Source organism: Corvus kubaryi, unplaced genomic scaffold (assembly GCF_017639235.1).
Source record: "Corvus kubaryi isolate FWS band 111438036 unplaced genomic scaffold, C.kubaryi_AGA036_p1.0 37334, whole genome shotgun sequence".
Taxonomy (NCBI): Eukaryota; Metazoa; Chordata; class Aves; order Passeriformes; family Corvidae; genus Corvus; species Corvus kubaryi.
In genome coordinates, this window is record NW_024581108.1 from 11505266 (window position 1) to 11524382 (window position 19117).

The 19117-nt window shown below is 36.3% G+C and overlaps 1 protein-coding gene across 1 annotated transcript in view; it reads right to left on the minus strand.

Moving 5' to 3' along the window:
• Positions 1 to 1538: 1538 nt before the first annotated feature.
• Positions 1539 to 19117, minus strand: part of HS2ST1 (heparan sulfate 2-O-sulfotransferase 1) — an 81509-nt gene continuing 63930 nt past the window's right edge. The window contains exons 3-7 of the mRNA XM_042030279.1: positions 16754 to 16839; positions 13084 to 13222; positions 8871 to 8968; positions 7651 to 7808; positions 1539 to 6148 (exon numbers count right to left, since the gene is read on the minus strand). Coding sequence (XP_041886213.1) covers positions 5922 to 6148; positions 7651 to 7808; positions 8871 to 8968; positions 13084 to 13222; positions 16754 to 16839 — 708 coding nt within the window. The 3' untranslated portion in view covers positions 1539 to 5921. The remainder of the gene's footprint in view (positions 6149 to 7650; positions 7809 to 8870; positions 8969 to 13083; positions 13223 to 16753; positions 16840 to 19117) is intronic.

A 19117-nucleotide genomic window follows, 5' to 3' on the forward strand; every position in this document is an offset into this window, starting at 1 on the left:
TATCTGTGTGTAGCAAATATGAGAATGGATTCAGGATCAGCCTTGCAAGTGTGCAGAAAATGGGCAGAGAATGTTTATCACAGTATTTTCCATTTTTATGAGGATGCAGTTGGTTATTATGACAAGGTGAAAGGTCTCAAAGCCTTCATTTTTAGGCCACAGGTGTTCTTTGTAGAGGTTTTTTTAATAAAGAGTATTATTAGTACTTTAAATTAGCTCTTATTGAAAGTTGCCACATCTGCGTTATGTCGTAATGAAGCTGGGGGAGGAGGTCATAGCAGGGGACTTGTGCTTGAAGAAAACATCTGGGCATTGCTTTGACATTCACTAGCAACTTATTTTATTTTATTAAAAAGTAAGGAAATTGTACTGAAATCAATTGCAAGATGCAAACAATAAATAAAATGAAAATACAGGATCTGAAAAAAAATAAAATTGGTTGGAACAAAAACCACCTTTTCCTTCTCTTGCTCCCCGCCCATGAATTCCAACTGCTGAGATTAATTACCTGTGCAAATGGGAACATCAGGTAAAAAATGGTTCAAACAGTACTTACCACAGTCATTCTCTCTTTCAGAGGAGGAGCTACTGTCATTTCAAATAAAGCTTTTTATTGTATTGCAACTTTTTTTGGCTGTCATTTAATTCATTACATCATTTCAGAGACAGGTACAGTGACCTTAGGAAGTTCTGTACCTTTATATAGGCATTTTTCCCCTCCACTTCCCCCTGGCTGATAAAAGCAGAGAGACTGTTTCCTGTGCACAACTACACCTATCACTTCCATTCACAGGAGCAAGGAAAAGTCTACTTTCAACAAAAGGGGGATTTAAAAGCCATTAAAATCCTCAAGTGGAAGTTGCTGAGTAATTGCATGATGGTTCTTAATTGTCAAGGCAGATAACTACACATTAGGAATCACTGCATTAAGAAACTTGGCAGGGTCAGATGATGTTCAGCTCCATGGCACACACAGCCAGGGATGTTTATAGGGCAGTGGTTATAGTATGCCTCAGAAATCCTCAACAGCACTATACCCATGCTCACCGTATTTTCTTGTTCTAAGTCCTTGCTTACAAATGCAAATGACATTTCTAGTCTACTCAAGTTCTTACACCACTCTCAGCACTGCAGTAACTGAGGGTGTTCCCGTACCATAGCAATCAGTCGGTCACTTGTTCCCTTAGGCAGGGAAGCACAGATGTATCAATCCACTGTTTTAATGCCAGTTTTCTGTTCTTACAAATCTTGGCTTTAATATTAAAAGAACTTTTCATTGATGCTTTCAGCACAGTGTATACCCTCTGCAAACTTAAAACATATCTGGTCATGAAGGCCATGCAAGTTCTAAGGGCCTATAAATATATTTGGTTATAGCTGTATGAAATTATTGCAGACGAGCTACACTCCAGCTTGTCTCTCCCCTCCAAAATCACAATAGCTGCCAACAAAGTTCACAATACTGTATAACAACATGTTCCAGAAAAAAAGCATTCAATGTGAATGTGACATGCAAATATTAAGACAGGACACCAGACTTCTTTTCTTTCCCCTTCCCAGTGGGTGTTTTATTTTATAGCATTTGCATTAGGTAATCAACTGAAACACTTAAACAACAGAAAGCTGGCAGCACAGTGAGGAAAAATGGAGATTATTTCTCAAACAGCTGTGACAAAATGGTTTCAAGTTGGAATAGTATTGCACAAATGAATCAATTTATGGAGGGTGAGTGGGAGCAAGCATCTTCAACATGGATTGTGAGGAAAAAAGGCACTATTTAGCTGTGTGTGTTTAAAAAGAAAAAGGTAATGAAGCACAATCCATGTTTTTCAAAATTACATTCAGGACTGCTTTAGAAATGCTCAAAAATCTGTCTCTTTTGCAGAAGCTATGGAAAGCTGCTGATGTAAATATCAGACAGTACAAGTGTACGAACATTTATAATTATGCTCTAGAAAAGTCTCAGGAAGAGGGCTCTTTCTATAAATACTGCTGGAAAGGTTACAGAGTTGCATAGGCTTACAGTAAAGGAAGCATCCATCCAACTAAGTAGCCTTAAACTTTCTTTAAGTTTAATCTCTAGTAGTCATAAAATATGCTCTAATTTTGAAGAGCTAAATTGGCAGTGCACTTGGATCAGGCTTTTCCATTGACTGCTTAAGCAGCACAGTTCAGACAGTATCATCTACACACCTTTTTGTCATATACACCTTTAGCAACGCCAGGTAAGCTTAATGGAGAATTCAAACACAAGTGTAAAAGAAAATAATTGAATTTTTAGTGATAGAATATAGAACTGCTCTGAGACTATCAATAAGCAAAAGTTTATTCCTGTAATGTAAAAATAGCTAGGTATCTTCAGAAAAAACTAAATACACAGAAAAGGCATTTCAAATGACCAGGATGGGCTGGTTCTCCATCTCCTATTTTGTATAGCTATACATTTTCATGTCTGTTTGAAAATGAAGCCATGATCAGCATACCAATAAAAGAGAGACTGCTAGAAAATCCACCCAGAACAAGCAGGAATGTGCACAGAGGACATTCTGCACCCTAGCCTTGGGGTCTGCTTATAGATGCACTAACAAAATAAGAGTGAAATTCTTGTTGCATGTCTGCAGAATTATTAAGGGAAGGAGCTATAAACACTGTTGCTCTCCTGTCAGCACTGCCTGGTGTATCACAAGTGTCCCAGGCATGCTGTGGGTACGGCTGGGTAGTCACCAGCACAGCGGGGCCTTGCGCCTTGTGCTGACATCAAGAGTTTCAATAGGGCTAGAGCTTTGCACAAAATGTGGGTGGTAGTTTTGTACAGAAAGTACAGAACAGTGTAACAAAATCTACTCTCAACTATATGTAGATAGATGAGCATTTCAGCACCTTTCAAATGAACTTAGCCCTGCAAAAAGCCAATCCCATTCCTCTACAGAGAGTACAGTGACTTCAGTTATAAGATCTGTGTTCAGGAGGCTGCATAGTAGTTTACTGATCATACAACAAGCAAAACCAAAATTTCACATATTGCTGCTTTCCTCTGTGAGTCATTAAGGGAAAATACATGAGATAAATCATACTTCTACACTGTAAAATATTTTTAATGGTAACAACTTGGATTGTTTCTGTTTCCAAACAGAAGATGAATAGAACAGAGTATTAAAAATCTGTAAAACTCCTTTTCCTAAACTGTCTTTTATGAAATCCAAGTTTGATAGTTCTAAACTCAAATTAGTCTAAGTTCACAGTTGGCTTTAGTGGTTGCACTAGATATAAAAGTAGACAGCCTTGGTTCCTTCTGTGTTGTACAGATGATCACATTTTCTGAATACATCTGGAATGAGTACTGCTCCAATTGTTGCTAACATTTCTCAAAAATATTCCTAAAATTCTTGTTTGTCTCAATCTTAACAGTTCCCAGCAAAGAACAGGAAGTGATATCTGATTAAATAAAATGTGTTACCTTACATGAACTATGAAAAATATATTGCTCTTTTAAAAGTAAAAAAAATTGCATTGGTTTTGTTATTAAGACTCATAATTAAGAAATTCCAAATCCTGGAAGAAAAGAAACATAACTTTTAAAATTGCTTACAGAATAGAAGGAGTTTCTGTAGACCCTACTAAAATCAGTAGAAGTTTTGTCTATTGTTTTCTTGTCAATAGAGAAGCATTTGTCTACATACCTATTTCATTACTTAGATGAATATTTTGTATTTTCACTTAGCAAGCTCTTCAGCTCTCTTAGAGGTGCTCTTCTGAAAATTTGCAAGAAGGTAAACTAATCTGAATTATTCTTAAGGAAAACAACCAAAAATCTAACATAAAACGATCACTGAGCAGAAATCTTTCCTGGGATTATAAATATTTATTTTATTTTTTAAAAAAAGTGACTGCTTTTCAATGAAAACTTTTAGATGCCCATTAACTACTTTTTGTGTATGACTCCTCAGTTCCTTTCATTAGCTAGGAAACATGTCTTCATGTGTGACCTAACATATCCTATATCCAAACATGTTGGCATTATTATTGATGTCAACAGACAAGAACTAGAACAGGAAGTCTTATGCATGGTTCATGCTATATAAATGGTAACTTATGAGAAGGAACTTCCCTGATTATTTGGGAAGAACAAAGAGAGATCTATTTTTAAAATCAGAAGGGAAAAATCTAAGAAAACAAAGAAACTGCAAGATGTACTTGATAGTCTCTTGTTATCCTCTCTGTAATTGGGCTGTTGCTTTTGGCTGCAGACATCCAGTTCACAGACCATTTTCCATTTCCTTTGTTTTCATTACAAGAACAAGCTGGTTAAAGAAACTCCACTTGGTAATTTTAAACTAAGCCTTCAGCATGATACCTTAGGAATTTAAGCCTTTCCCACCATTCCTTTGTCTCCTCAGTGCCTTCCCAATCAAATCCTGTGAAAAGCACTTTTAAGAAAAGGCAGGTGTAAGTTGTGTAAATACTCATCTTTAAGAAAATTCATTAGGAAAAGTTCTTGCAGTGCTCCATGGCCGTTTGCTATAATGCAGTGGCCCCAAACATCTGTTCTCAAATTTCAATTTACTTCATCTACCAGGTGTTTCACATTGTTAATAATGGCAACTCACAAAGTTACAACAGTCGCGTAATGGCAGTTACATAAATACAATTATGTCAATCAAGTTCACTGCATCTTTCTCAACCACACTGCACATGACACTTTTCTTCTTGTTCTCTTACCCTTCTAAAAGGATGAAGACTACATTTCTGTAAAGACAAACCCTGGACAACATTCTGGTATTGAAGTCAGAGAGGTCACTGAAGTGTGTTTCAGCAATGTCCAACAGTTAACTCAACCAGGAATTAGATGTGATGTTTTTCACTTCACATGTAACAGAACCGGTGCAAAAAACCCCACTTTAAACTAGTTACTTTTAAACCTTTTGGTCCAAATACATAAAATTAGCAGTATTTACAGCATTTTACTCCTTTTGTAAATGCAATGCTTTAAAATACGTTATAAAGCACCTCAGTAAAAATATTCTACAGATAAAAGTATTGAAGTAGTAGGAAAACCCTAGCCATACCACAGCTCACTAATAGAGTCATAATATGGATTCACCAATACCTCAGTTTACAATAATTACAAAGAATCCATGGAGAAACTTACTGAATTTACGATTTTTATACCACTGTGTAAGGATCAACTAGAACTGCAGACAATACCAAATTTCTTTGTCATTTTCCCAACCTCAGTCAGTGGTGGTAGTGATTAAAAAAAAACCAAAATAAAAACCCCACTGCTCTGATTCTTTAACTTTTTACAATATTAATGTGAAAATGACATTTTAACACTAATGAGTAGTTATAATTTTTTAATAAAACCACATATATAAATATGGGCAATTCCAGCAGCAGCAGCATTTCTCAGCAGAACGTGATTAACCATCCCAATTAATACCATGTGACATGATTCACAAAAACAAAGCACAGATGTCAACCAGTTATTAGGACTACTCATACTGTATACAACCAAAATTTCCATGTTGAAAGCTGGGGAAAACTATTTCCTCTTCACAGAAGTATAAATGAAAATAAATTGCTCTGAAAATTAAAAAGAGCATCAACAGAAGTGGTTTTTTGATTGTTTATATTTTCAAATAGAACTGCCGTGTATTAATTGCTCCGAATTACAGTGTAGATTTCTTCAGGTTAAGGATATTGACTCCCACGGAAAGTATTAGTTAGATAAAAGAAATGAAGCCTTTGCTTCTGGATTACCAATACAGCTATATCCACAGCCCTGGAGGTGATCCACAACCCACTTTTCTCATATAAAGAAATGTCTTGGAGGTCTACAAGCAATCTAGTTTCCATGGCTGAGGACTAAGATGATGATGTGACCAAAGATTTAGGTCCATAAATCTAACAGTATAGCGTTCTTAGTTTGATTTAGGGTAAATCTTTTCATAGAAAAAGTTTTGAGCCAGAATATACAATTCTCCATCTTTTTCCCGAACTGCATGTGCTCTGACAAACTGAAATTGCTCCAGTGCAAATTCATAGAACTCATTCTCCATTTTCCAGATTTCAGACTGTTGTAGCTTGGCAATAGTTTCTTTTGTGGGAAGTTTTTTCTCAGTTGTTTTCCTAAGATGCGACTTCTTTCCTAAATGCAAAATGAAAGCAATAACTTCATTTTCAAGTTCACGTGCTCAAAAAATGTTTACAGTCCTTTTATTTACAGAGTTTTTATACTCTCAGTGTGTTGATAAACTGCATTAGAAGGGACAGGCTTTAATCCAAAATTTATTAACACAACATGCAGAGTTGGAGAACTGCAGCCTCTCAGTAAATGTTTATGAATCCATTGCATCCATTCTTTCAATTCTTCCTCCTTGCTCTAATAAACCCAGGGAATGAACATTCATTTAAGGAATAAGATTACTCCACATAATCTACCTGGAGCAAAATTGGTCTTTCGAAATTAATTATTTAGATGTTAATCTGGTATCAAATGTTAAGAATTTTAGAAACTGCACAGGAGATACTTCTTTCATAGAATCATAGAAACATTTAGGTTGGAAAAGACATTTAAGGTCATCGAGTCCAACTGCAAACCTAACCCTGCCAAGTCCCACTAAGCCATGTCCCCAGGCGCCACACCTACACACCTTTTAAATACCTCCGCCAGTTCTACACGTCTTTTAAATACCTCCAGGGAAGGTTATATTCAACTCAGACTACCAAAAATGCCCTTGCTCTGGCATAGCTCTCTGTAGCCCTCCATGAAAGAGAAAAAACCCCTTGTTTTCAAGTTATTTCAATTGTCTATTTCTAATCAAAATACAATCTCTACTAATGGCATTTAAACCATTATACTCCCATCTAAATAGAATACTGTAGTCTTATCATAAATGATATGTAAGCCACATCCCTGTTGCACAGAGTTTCTGAGACAAAGATGACCAAAATGACGACCAGATTTTCCCCAAGGAGTGCTGCCTATTGCTTTGTAATTAACTTGTTAATACTACATATCTAGGCTCTGTACATCAGATTCTTTTCTCCCTCTATTTGTAGATAGAGGCCCTGCTAAGATAGATCTTTACTTCATCATAAATTGCATGGCCAGCTCCTAGAAACTGAGCTACTAGTTGTTACATCTTACTAGGAGCCCAGGAAGATAAACATCTACTTGGGTCTCTGCATCCCTCAGGCTTTATTGCTCAGCCAACCAGGGTGCATCGAGCACACTTAATTCCAGCAGGGCTTCAGAGGAAATGGAAATCTGCCACATCAGCCACTTTACCAAACTGAAGCCACTGCAAAACCTTAAAAAAATGTTCTGCTATAAGCACGTCACAATGTTACATGCAGTATACCTACCCACCTACCTTTACCCCAACCTTAAATATTTACAATTCGTGTAAGGCAGAAGGATACTTGGAGTAGCCCCTCTCACCCTGCCCCCACTGCCCCCCTCAAAAAAAAAGAAGTATTGAGAATCTTTGAAAATGAGTTTGTCTCTTCTGTAGGAGCATCACTCAGCTGGGAGGCAAACCTGGCAGAGACTCAAAACTATTCATCTAGATCTAAAGAATTCACATGAAAATGGCAATAAGAGGATGAAAAATCCATGGAATCCATGGGAATCAACTATTTAAATACCTGTGCGGTACAGTTCTGTGGCACCCCTGAAGAACCGGGGCAAAGCTGCCTCCAATAACATGATAAAGTCTTCAAGCTCTTCAGTAACTCCCACTAGGAAGTATTCATTAATCAGATTGTATTTGGCTTGTTCCAAGGCCCATCTGCTTCCCACATTCCTAAAATGACAGAGAACAATTACAGCAAGTCCTGATGTCAGCCAACAATCCTTGGTCCCTAGATGGAGATTACTTCACAACAGAACATTTGTATAGGAAAGGCAGGACTCATTTTAAGTTATAACCATTCCTAACTTCATTTTCCTTTCCAGTTTCTCTCATCTGTGTTCTTACCTAAAAATACAACTCTATTTATAAAAGATTCTCAACAAAAATACCCGATGTGTGTATATGCTTAATGCTTCTATTCATGCAATTTTTCCAGGATTTACATTGTCTCAATATTAATACCCTGTTCTCCACTTTCACATTAGATACCAGAAATTTGAACACACCTTCCCTTTTGCACCTCCTTTCTTTCTCTGCTTCTCCACATGGCCAGAGAGTAGATAGGTTTGACCAACAGGCACTGAAAGAGGATCTCACAAGTGGCCATTTACTTTGCATGTGTTTGAATGAACAATACCTTTGAGAAATAATTGGCCTTGATATCACATAGAGTCTTTCAAATAATCTAGGGTTTTTTTGTTTGTTTTTTTTTTTGCTACAGAGTTTTTTTAAGTCTGTGCCATTATTATAAAACATGTTGCATTGACAGATGGACACTATTTGCTTTTGTTTCAGTTTCTGCTAAGTAGCATTGACTACTAGATATCTGGTAAAGGTTTTAAATGATAAATTTATCCCAGTCTCAGTTATTGTGTACTCCCCAGGAACTTCAGGAGCTTGAACTAAAATATCTCCATTCCAAAAGAATAATACTGTAGTCTGACTTAAGAGAAAAGTGTCAAGACTCTAAATCTGCAAAAATGATTTTTAAAATTGAAAACATGTTTTCCCTCATAGCACTGCTGATACAATATTGTAATGTATTGCTAGTTTAAAGAACTGCAAAACTGTTTCAGTAAATCCATCTTCTACAGAAAACACATTACTTGAGTATTTCTCTTCACTCTGTCCAGTCCCTCACACTTTTATCAACTGGGCTACATATTAAAATTTGTTAAAGTTTAGATTTCAGCACTGATGTACTTGACTAACAAGCTAAATTTATCTCCCTACCAGCATTCCGAGCTGTGGCCACAGAAGAATGGAATTTGAAGCCAAAGTTTCTCTGGAGCACAGTCGGAACCTCCAGCTGCCACACATTCATCAAAGGTCTGGAACAAAGACAAAATTGAGCTGAGCTTTAAAATTTCATATATGTATCAAACATCCCAAACTGGTTAGTTGCTAAATGCAGTGGGGACAGAAAAACACATATATGATGTTAAAGAAAAAGAAACATTTTTTCAAGCCTTGCTTTCACAGTGTTTTTAGGATGACCTATTGTCCCAATTAAATAGTACTTGGACAGTCTTTCATGGTTACAACTAATGAACAATTGATCTTACCTGGTACATTGATACACCTTTGATATAACCTTAGCAAAGGCTATTTGTCAAAACTAGAAAAAACAGTCCCTACGTGTTGGTATAATTGTTTTCCCCTACAAAAAAAGTCACTAAAGATACAGCATCAAATGCCATCAGGAACTGTGTGATCCTTCAACAGCTGGATCTTTATAACATAGAACATTGTGCATTTTGTGTTTTAGATTAAACAAGGATCTATTATATTTTAATTATGACAAACAACTGCCATTTCAGAGGCTAATTTTTTTTTTGGCAATCAGAAGAAGTGAATGGAAGTTTTCACTGCATAACAGAATATTCCATACAATATTGCTCTCTATGTGGATACACAGCTGTAGAAACAGAGTTTCAACTGCAGTAACACAGTTACAAAAGGAACTCCATTAGCACTGGAAGGAATTTGTAAATGCTTTATTATGTCACCATAAAATATTTATGATATTTCTAATCAAGATATAAGGCCTGTATCTAGGATAGATTAAAAAAAAATAGATCACATAGACAACTTTTTAGACTGCTTCTTCTGTATAATTACAAGTTTCTGTTCAAAGCAACTATGTAAAAACACATTTGTGTAATTATTTGGGGTTAAGAACAAGGACAACATCATTTGCTTCTATTTTGTGATGAAGTTTATAAAATAATCTGAAAAAATTATTGATACTATGCCAAAGCAGGGAGTAAACTGTGGTGCCTTGGTTCACATTGAACTCTGAGTTTAGAATAGCTTGTACATGTGTCTTGGGGTGACTTTATGATGTGTATCCCCTATGATGTGTATCCCTCTATGCCCAGACATGATTCCTGTGCCTTTCTGTGTCTTTAAAACTGGGTGCAAGAGAAAGAAAAAAAAGCCAGACGAACTTTTCAATGCAGTTTGTGTTGCAAGGACACAGAGATAGCTGCTTCTGTGGTGGCAAGAGCGGAGGAAAGCACTTTCCTGCTTTTCCCAGCTCTTGGCTCTTCTTCTCGGAAGAGAGAGACAGAGAATTAAACTCCTTTGTTTCCTTGGGACTTTGGCTTCTTTTTCTTCTCTTCTGGAACTGTTCAGAACATCAGAACCTCACTGGGAGACCTTACACTGGCCCAGAGGGGTTGGGGCCCCCACGCTGAACTCCAGCTCCAGGGTGAGAGAGGGAGAGACCACACCCACAGAAAGGACTCTAAAATCTTCCCAGGTTTCTCTCCACAGCGAGAGGTTTTATTAGTTAACATTATTATTCTTTTCCCATGTGTTTGTTACATAAATCGGTTTTTTCCTTCACTTTTCTCCAAGGAAATTTTTTCCCGAACCTGGTGGGGGAGGGGTGGCTGAAACCTGCCTTCTATCAGAGGACGTTCATTTTGGACGTTCCTCTGAATTTGTCTCAAACCAGGACAACATGCCACACATCACAGATAAAAATGCAGCTTAACCAGGAAAACAAGACATTGGTATGCTTTCCCTGGCATAGTTCTCTAGGGAATTTCTGCGCCAATCTATTGTTAAATGCACAGCCTAAATTATGAACATTTATACTAAAAATGAACTGGCACCTGTGCAAAGATTTCTTTGCTTATACCTGCAGGTTATTTTACAGTTAATAAGCAAAAGGAAGCAAGCCATTTTCTAAGTAAGTCGAAATAGGACAGACTTCGTTCCACACTTCCTCTTACATACCTACCTTGACTGCTCCATCCAGAGATTTTATTGTAAGAAACCCTTGCCTCTACAGACTCTGCATTTGGAGCCAAATTTGACTGGAAGCACAGGGACACAGAAAAAAAACCTAATTAAGAATTCTTCCATATAACTGCTGTAGTATGGACTGGGAGGGGACTGGAGTGTAAAGTACATTGAGATTCCTTTCCACTAATAAAGGAACAATTGACTTCTATTAGAAGTGATTTCTGACCTTCCCTACTTTTCATTTGAAAATCTTTAAGTGAATCTACTGGAACACATACTAGTGTTACATTTATAGAATAAATACATACATACACACATAGAATAAAGACCCTGCAATTGGCTCAATCCATTTTTGAGCTTACTGAATTTTATAACTAATGTATACAGAACTTACATCATCTACACACATACAGTTCCCCAGGGACACTTTGGAAAAACCTGATTTAAATGAAAGAAGCCAGAAGTTTGATACAGTAAATCAATTTCACTTCAAATAAACTTGAGATACTTACAGGACATGTTAAATCTGTATAACAACAACTAAGTCTCAGACCTAAATAAAGTGGTATCATAGTGACAAAAGGAAAAAAGCATCTTCAACAGAAAAACATAAAATTAATAATGCAATGCATTGTAAACATTTTAAACAGGAATGCATTTGACCTTTTTTCCAGCAAATCAAAGCTTACAATGCAGTCTACCATGCAGCAACACTAAGGATTTTTGGCATAACGTTTCCCAGTGACTACCTAACAAGGTTGTTTGGATTATAATTCAAAAATAACACAAATACTGTTAAATTCCACTCTTTTTAGTAAGTTTTATGTCCTAGAAACAGCTCAGACTTGGCAGCATGCTCAGCTTTTCAAGTGACTGATCTCCAGCAGGAAAGAGGAAGACAGCAGGCTACAAAAGATGAGATCCTATCTCTCTTTTTAAAAATGCCTTTATGAAATCATATCACCTTTTCATCTATTTAGCCAGTTCTATAAAGACAATTTTTAAGCTTAATTTCAATTTATTCTTGAAGCTTTCCTCTTCCAAGGCTGCTATGCTGCAGGATACCTGGACAAACCGAAATGCAGTAGCTGAAGATGGCGCTAAACCCTAAATAACAGGGAGCAGTTAGTTCCCAACTGGAAAGAAAAGAGGAATGGTTTGCTCCCAGTATTTATAAAGCACTATTTGGATGGGGGCAGCATACAAATGATCACTCATGTTTATTAGTTATGGTGTTTATAGACTAAGCTGTCTTTAGTGTGATTTTTGCTTATTTTTTCAGTGTCTCTTGGTACTCACACAGCATGACACTAAATTGTCAACATTACAGAAAAACAGTAAGAAACAGAAAACAGAAAAACAGCTTAAGAAAATATCGTCACTGAAACTGTATAAAGTGTTTGACTCTGTAAAGTACAAAAACTCATTGCATTTTTCAGGATTCCACACTGTTCTAGCTGCAGTTTTATAAACTATACTCATATACTTAATACACTACTTTTCTTCCCGATTTAAGAAAAATCCAAAGCAACATGCCCAAAAAATGTCATATTGCAAACCATGACAGGGATGTATAGATTCTTTCTGGAACAAATATATTATGGAGCCTGAATGATATTGCCATTCTGAAGCTGTATTCGTAGTCAATGTTTGCATGTGCTAACCTGAACTTATACCTACAACCACCTAAGACACAGGAGGAAGTACAGAAATTTATGTATCATACTCCACAGCAAAAAGATATTTCAATGTTTCAGTTTTTAAAAAATGAAATAAATTGGGTTGCTAATTATATGAAAATAAACAACAAAGCCAAAGCATCAGCAGTTCTACTGCTTTTGATGGAAAATGTGTCTCAGTCTTCAACAAGAAGAGATGTAGCCTTCTTACATAGGAGGAATAGCTTAATTTCATAACTACAAGTCTGGATGCCTAAAAACAATTTTTAAAAAGGTTTTATTTAGTTTTTTTTTAACAAATTGCAACATATAGTGTATTTATAAGGGTGTAAAGAACCTACTTAATGTCATGCTCTGCTCCAGTATGGACAGGAAATGGAGAATATAACTCACAAAGCCACCATTAGTACCAAGGTTGATAAAACAACTATTCAGCTTTTATCAGGACATTTTAAAAATTGTTTTCACATTAATTTTAGTAAGTACAGCATATACAATTGGGTGTACTTTACCTTTTTATCCCCCTGTTTTCGCCTCCGTAGCCCTGGTCTGTAGTCATCTCCAAAGCGCAGAAAGTAATAATAAGAAACTAGGCGTTCTATAGGATCTCTTATGACATTTATGTAAATTGGTTTCTTTTTAACACCAAATCTAAAGTAAAAGAGGAAAAACAAATCTTTCAAAGGACAAATCAAAGCTTCTCATCTAATACGCAGAAGCCTGTCTTCATTGTTACAACTATACATATAAAATCTATACACAGAATACATGATACCGAGAGGAAGTTTAATCATCCTCATATCCAGCATATTATACGGATGTGAAAGTAAGCTCAATTTCAGTTTGCCTAGGATTATGATTTTAAGGGTTTATTATTAAAGAAACAAACAAACCAGACATATTGTCATACAAATTGATACTAAAAATGTTTACACAACCATCCTTACTCTAGAAATGCCTTAACTAGTTTAGCAGCCACATACATGTTTATAGTAAGTACAAGGAAGTTTGATATTGAGTTCCTGCCCTTGTGAACTGAGCTTTGTAATGCTATGAGTGGTTTTCCTGGCAGGTCTCCAGTTGTCAGAGACATTAACTGTAACAGCAGGAAGACAGAGCTCAGAGCCCATCCATTGCCTGGGTTGAATGCAGATGGCTATGCTTATTAAATATAAGTCTAAGATAGTATCTGTAATCATATTAACTTCTCTATCTAAAGATATAAAATTTTTCCTTACACATTTATCCTAAGAAAATTTTGATGTACTGCAGTACAAACAGAAGCCTGATGAAATGAGGCAGTAAGCTCACACGACACATGAGGAAGATTTAAACCACCAAACTGTTTTGTGCAAATGCTACCTTTCAGTGATCTACATTCAAGTCAGCTTTTACAATACATTTCTCAGTTTTATTTTCTCTTCCATTTGAGACATCCTTTGGCAAATAATTATGGTATCCAAATATTAAAGAGTTTATATCACAATGGAAATTGCAAGTGTGTCAAGTGCCCTGACATAAAGCTAAAAGCTGGAAAAAAAAGTTCTCTTCTGTCCCTATGCAAACTGGGAAAGCGTTCTGCATCTACAGAGGGCCATTCATGCCTCCTAGCTTGGCTAAAACAGAGCACTCATAGTTTTAAGATGCAGTGCCATTATTGTTGAAGGGATAAATTTTACTACCAGATACTGTACATATGAGGAATCTTAAGCTGAAAAGCTTAAGAACAGAAACGTAGCAAAAGCAGCAGAAAGGAGGAAGTTAGAAAAAAAAACAATTAACAGGCATTACTTTTTCCAAAGACCAGCATTACAGACAAGAGAAATTGTTAGAGGCTACAGAAAGAGCAATTGATTCTCCAATGCTGCCAGCAGAGTACCAATGAGTCAGTCTGAAGCACTCAAAGGTGGCATTGTTGACATCTGTCTGCATGCCAGCTCTGACTTTCCAAAGCCTGCAGATAGAGTGTGTGAATGTTTCAGCCATTCTGATGCAAAATCCAGGCTTTGAACTGCATCCTCTTTAAGGTACACTAAAGTGCATGAGACATGCACATGTCCCCTTCCACAGACTACTGCAGATGCTGAGAAAGCTGTAACAAACCATTTTGATACAGCAGCAGACTCAACCAATGAACAGCACATATCTGTGGGTTAATGAACATGTCCAAGTCCTTAGAAATGCTTGTGCTGGATTGTACAATTGCATGGATTTGTACACGAGCTTTCACAACTAGCTTCAGTTACAGTAACACAGGTTGTTACTGTAACTTTATTAATAATAACAGTGAATTGGCAATTGCATTGTCAAAGAACTTTTTTTCCCAACCATTTACCAGAGAAAATAGGGAATAAGAATGGATAAGAAATTTTTAAAACACAAAAAGAAAAGGGAAAAAATTTAAACTTTTATTACTGTAATTTCTACATTGATGGATTACAATAACCTGTCCTCAATATTGTGAGTCATCGATGGAATCCAGTACTTTTAAGTTTCGCATATTTTAAGAGGTACTTCTGATATTTGACAGTGGACCTAAGTCTGATGTCCATGTATACGGAAGCATTGACTCTTCTGAAATATTTTACACTTCTTAACTACAAAAATGTTCATTACAAGAACATACCTCACAGCCTTAAAGGTGTGGGCCTTGTCAAGCACAACCAGCGTATTCAAGATATTATTTTAATAATGAAAACCCAAAGTATGAGAAAGCAAGCTGTTGTAGGGAAAAAAAAAAAAATCACTCAGGTGAAAGGATAACAAACAACAAAGACAAGGATAACACAGTCCCGGAGGGAAGATGCAGATGAAAGAAATCTGTGAAATTGCTTAGATGCTTTCTAGATGTAAAATAATTATTTCAGTTTTAGGAGTTCCAGTATCTGAAAATGTTTTCAGCTTTATGAATTAATGTATAAAATAACATTCGGCAGCTTTGCTGCACCAGAAAGCTGTTACTCAGTTCAAGCGTTTATTAATGTTGAAGTATTTTAATTTTAAAAAAGCAGAAAGGAAACTAATGAATTTTTATATATTTTATTTGACTGACTGATTTGCAAGTAACTCTTTTTGCCTGTTACTTTTTGCAAACTTGGTGCCATTGTAGCTTTTAGCATTTTCTGTAATAATATACAGTATTGGGAATCTGTGAAGGTCTCACTTCCCCATTTCATTCATTGGAATAAAAAGTTCAAATTAAAAATCAGTGTACATGACAGAATGAGTAATTAAAAGGAATGACTAAACAAAAGGAATCATTACATACAAAAAAGAATTTAAATAAATACTTTAATGCACAGAAACATAACAACACTGAGGAGTGACCGTCAGCAAGAGGTAAAAGTAGTGGTTACTATTGTTTGTGCAGTCAAACGTAATGAGATCTGAAAATTCCACTTTCAATTTTAAATCATTTTCCACATGCTTCAAGTGCAAGATGAAGCACTGCCTAGTAAGCATCTTAAGCAAAACTGACTTGTCAGTTCAAGGGGAGGTTTTATAAGACTGAGCTACTGAGGATCACTGCTTTAGATCCAGAAGCAAAAATAAGACAAGAAAACATATGAAAGTGAGAATAAAGATATGATCCTGAACCTTTGAAGTCAGTGAGAGGTTTTTACCATATTTTATTTTAATTTCATTTTAGAAGTAGCAGCATTTAACTCCACAAGAATTATTTCAATGCTTTTTCTAGCAAGCCAAACTACTACAGACCAGAAAACTACTTCAAAATATAACTTTTTATATTTCGATGAAGTGTAAAGAGATACTAAGGTAGAGAAGAATTACATAACTTAAGAGGCAGGTGGTGTTACTCTTTACATGAAACATTTCTGAGAACAGGTATGTTAAACTTCCCTGAACGGGAAGCCAATCCTGAAACAGAACTGCCGGTGTTTCAGAGGAAAGCCATGATTTTCAGTAAAACAAGCTTGGAATTTAGACAAGGAATATTAATCCCAGTATATAAATGATTTTTTAAAAATGAAACTCGGCTACATTTTATCATGCAAGAAAACGAGAAATCGGTGAAATAGCAACCGCAGGTAGTGGCCATATGGGAACGCCAGTGTGAGGGTTTTTACCAAACTGCAGTTCCCAGGCTCCGAGCACTAGAGGGCACTGGCAGCCCAGCTGGAGCCCGCTCCGCGCTCCGCAGGTACCGCCACGGGAACGTACTTGGCGAAGTCCAGGTACGATATATGGCCATGGTAAAATCCTGGCTTCATTTCCTTCCAGGAAGTCACATTCTTCACAAATCGGACCTGTGAAAGTGGGCAACAGAAAGTGTTTCTGTACTGCTCATTACATTTCCCAATACACGGTGTTTCCTGGCTTTTAAGTAAGATCTTATAATGCATTAGATAAAAAAGTCTATTTTGAATATTACCAAAAAATTTGTGCCAGCTAAAATAGACTTTTCTGCAGCATACAGATGACTAATTTTAGATCATCAGAATTTAATGATGAGAAACAAAACAAAAGCAGAATATAGCAATCAGAAGGACAGTTCAAGGAAAGCTACCACAAAAACATCAGCAAGACAAACATTCACATTTTTGTCAGTGCATTTTATTTGTAATTTGAAAAGAATGTGGAATTCTTTCAGTAGAAATGCAAGTACATATTTGATAGAATTGTCTGATCCGTATTCAGTCCCTTGAATAGAAGTGTACCAGATTTACAGCATGTTCTTAGACCTATTTAACTCGGACATAAGAAATGAATCTGATGGTTCATTTGCTCCTCCATCCCAAAATGCAATGCACAGGTAATCCAGAAATGTTATAAATGCATGCAATGTAAATCCTATCTATAGTTTACTATTTTGAATAGTCATCTTAAGTGTAACATTTCAGGGAAATTTGCATGCTAAAGCATGAAGTAGCCCTTGAACAAGGGCTCATAAAGCAGTTACTGGCAAACTTCACAAAAATAGGAATAGCTTTACATTTCAAAGAACAAAATAAGACACAAGCCCCAAACCAGGGAGTGTGATCAAATTAAGTGGGACATGCAAATCCTGATAGAGCTTGGCTTTATTCGATGAACAGAATATTTTAACATCAAAGCATGTAACTGAAAGTTATTTCAAATCTAGTGAATTGGATAACAAAGAGAGGATGATAAATTTGTACTGCCTGAGCTGTCTGACGAAGATATGCCATTTCTGAGGCAGTGAATTAAAAGATAGTGTTCTCTGCACATCTGCAGTATCTTTTCTGTTATACAGAGAAACAGATAACCACAAAGATCCTGAGGTGAGACAAGAGAGCCAAAAAAGGAAAGTTTGAGAGCTCAAGACAACACACTAACATTCTGTAAGGTCAAGCAGATTGAGAGTATCCTGAAGCATAATATTTACTACTTATTATAACCTACCAGTTGAGGATTTTAAGAGGTGAGACTGGCCTGCTCCTGTTTCTTCAAATGTGCAAAACTCATGGTCTAGGATTTAAGAGGTTGGTAACCTATACTTATTTCTTTAAACACTGGCTCTTAGACTCTCAGATAACAGCAGTGTATATTACTTTTTAGTAACAGGCAACATTAATTTGTTCTGTGCACAAGTTTCATAGTCTGTGGCATTACAAAATTTAAACCACATATTGCACATGAAAATTGCAGCAAATCTAGCTGCACGATGTTACACAATGGTGTTTCCTGAACTGCACTGCCTTTCTGTCTGGTTTTGTCCATAGCACAAACTGGTAATATGGGACTTTGAATCCGGTTGAACTACCTTTACTGCTACTGAAATAAACCACACTTCCATTGACTGTATCTTTCCAAGATTAATGACAAGATATTTTCAGTGGAGAGACTCAGCTATAAATTTTTCTTTACCTAGGAAAGAAGTTTTCTAAATACAAAATATAAATCACCTCTCCTTCCTTCACCCACGAACCCCAAAATGTCACGGTTGGTTGATACAACTCCGCAAGTAAACCAGTTATGCTATTTATGCTGTGCAGTGCAATCCACATAATAAAGGTATGTTTATGTTTCCATGAACAAGCTTTTTGATATCTTACATCATCTAGATTTCAGTTTTGGATAGACTAGGACTAGATATACAGTAATGTTAAGTACAAAATCCTAAGGTTTTTGTCTTAGATCCCTATGCCAGCATCTGGCATCAAACTGTAGATGTTCCAGTAACAGTTACAAAAATCCTTTATTGCCTTTGTCTTACAATGTTATTGTCTGCTACGGAAATAATTTTTATGAACATCGGATGAATAGTCTAGCCTCTAACACCAGCCAAGCTAAGAGAAGGCTAGGAAGGTTTTGTAAGATAGCTGTGACATTTACATCTGTCTTAAGATGGACCTGCAACATGCTGAGCCCCTGAGAACTATAGTTTTTAATGCCCATAACTAGCCTGCAGGCGAGAGATTTTTTTTTTTTCTCCCACAGTTTGCAGTATTCCAAAAGCCAGAATTGTTCCAGGTCACAGACAACCTAATGAGTCTGGATTCAGACATTTTAGGTCAGAGATGAATATTGCTCACTGTTTCATACTGTTAAATATGATCAATT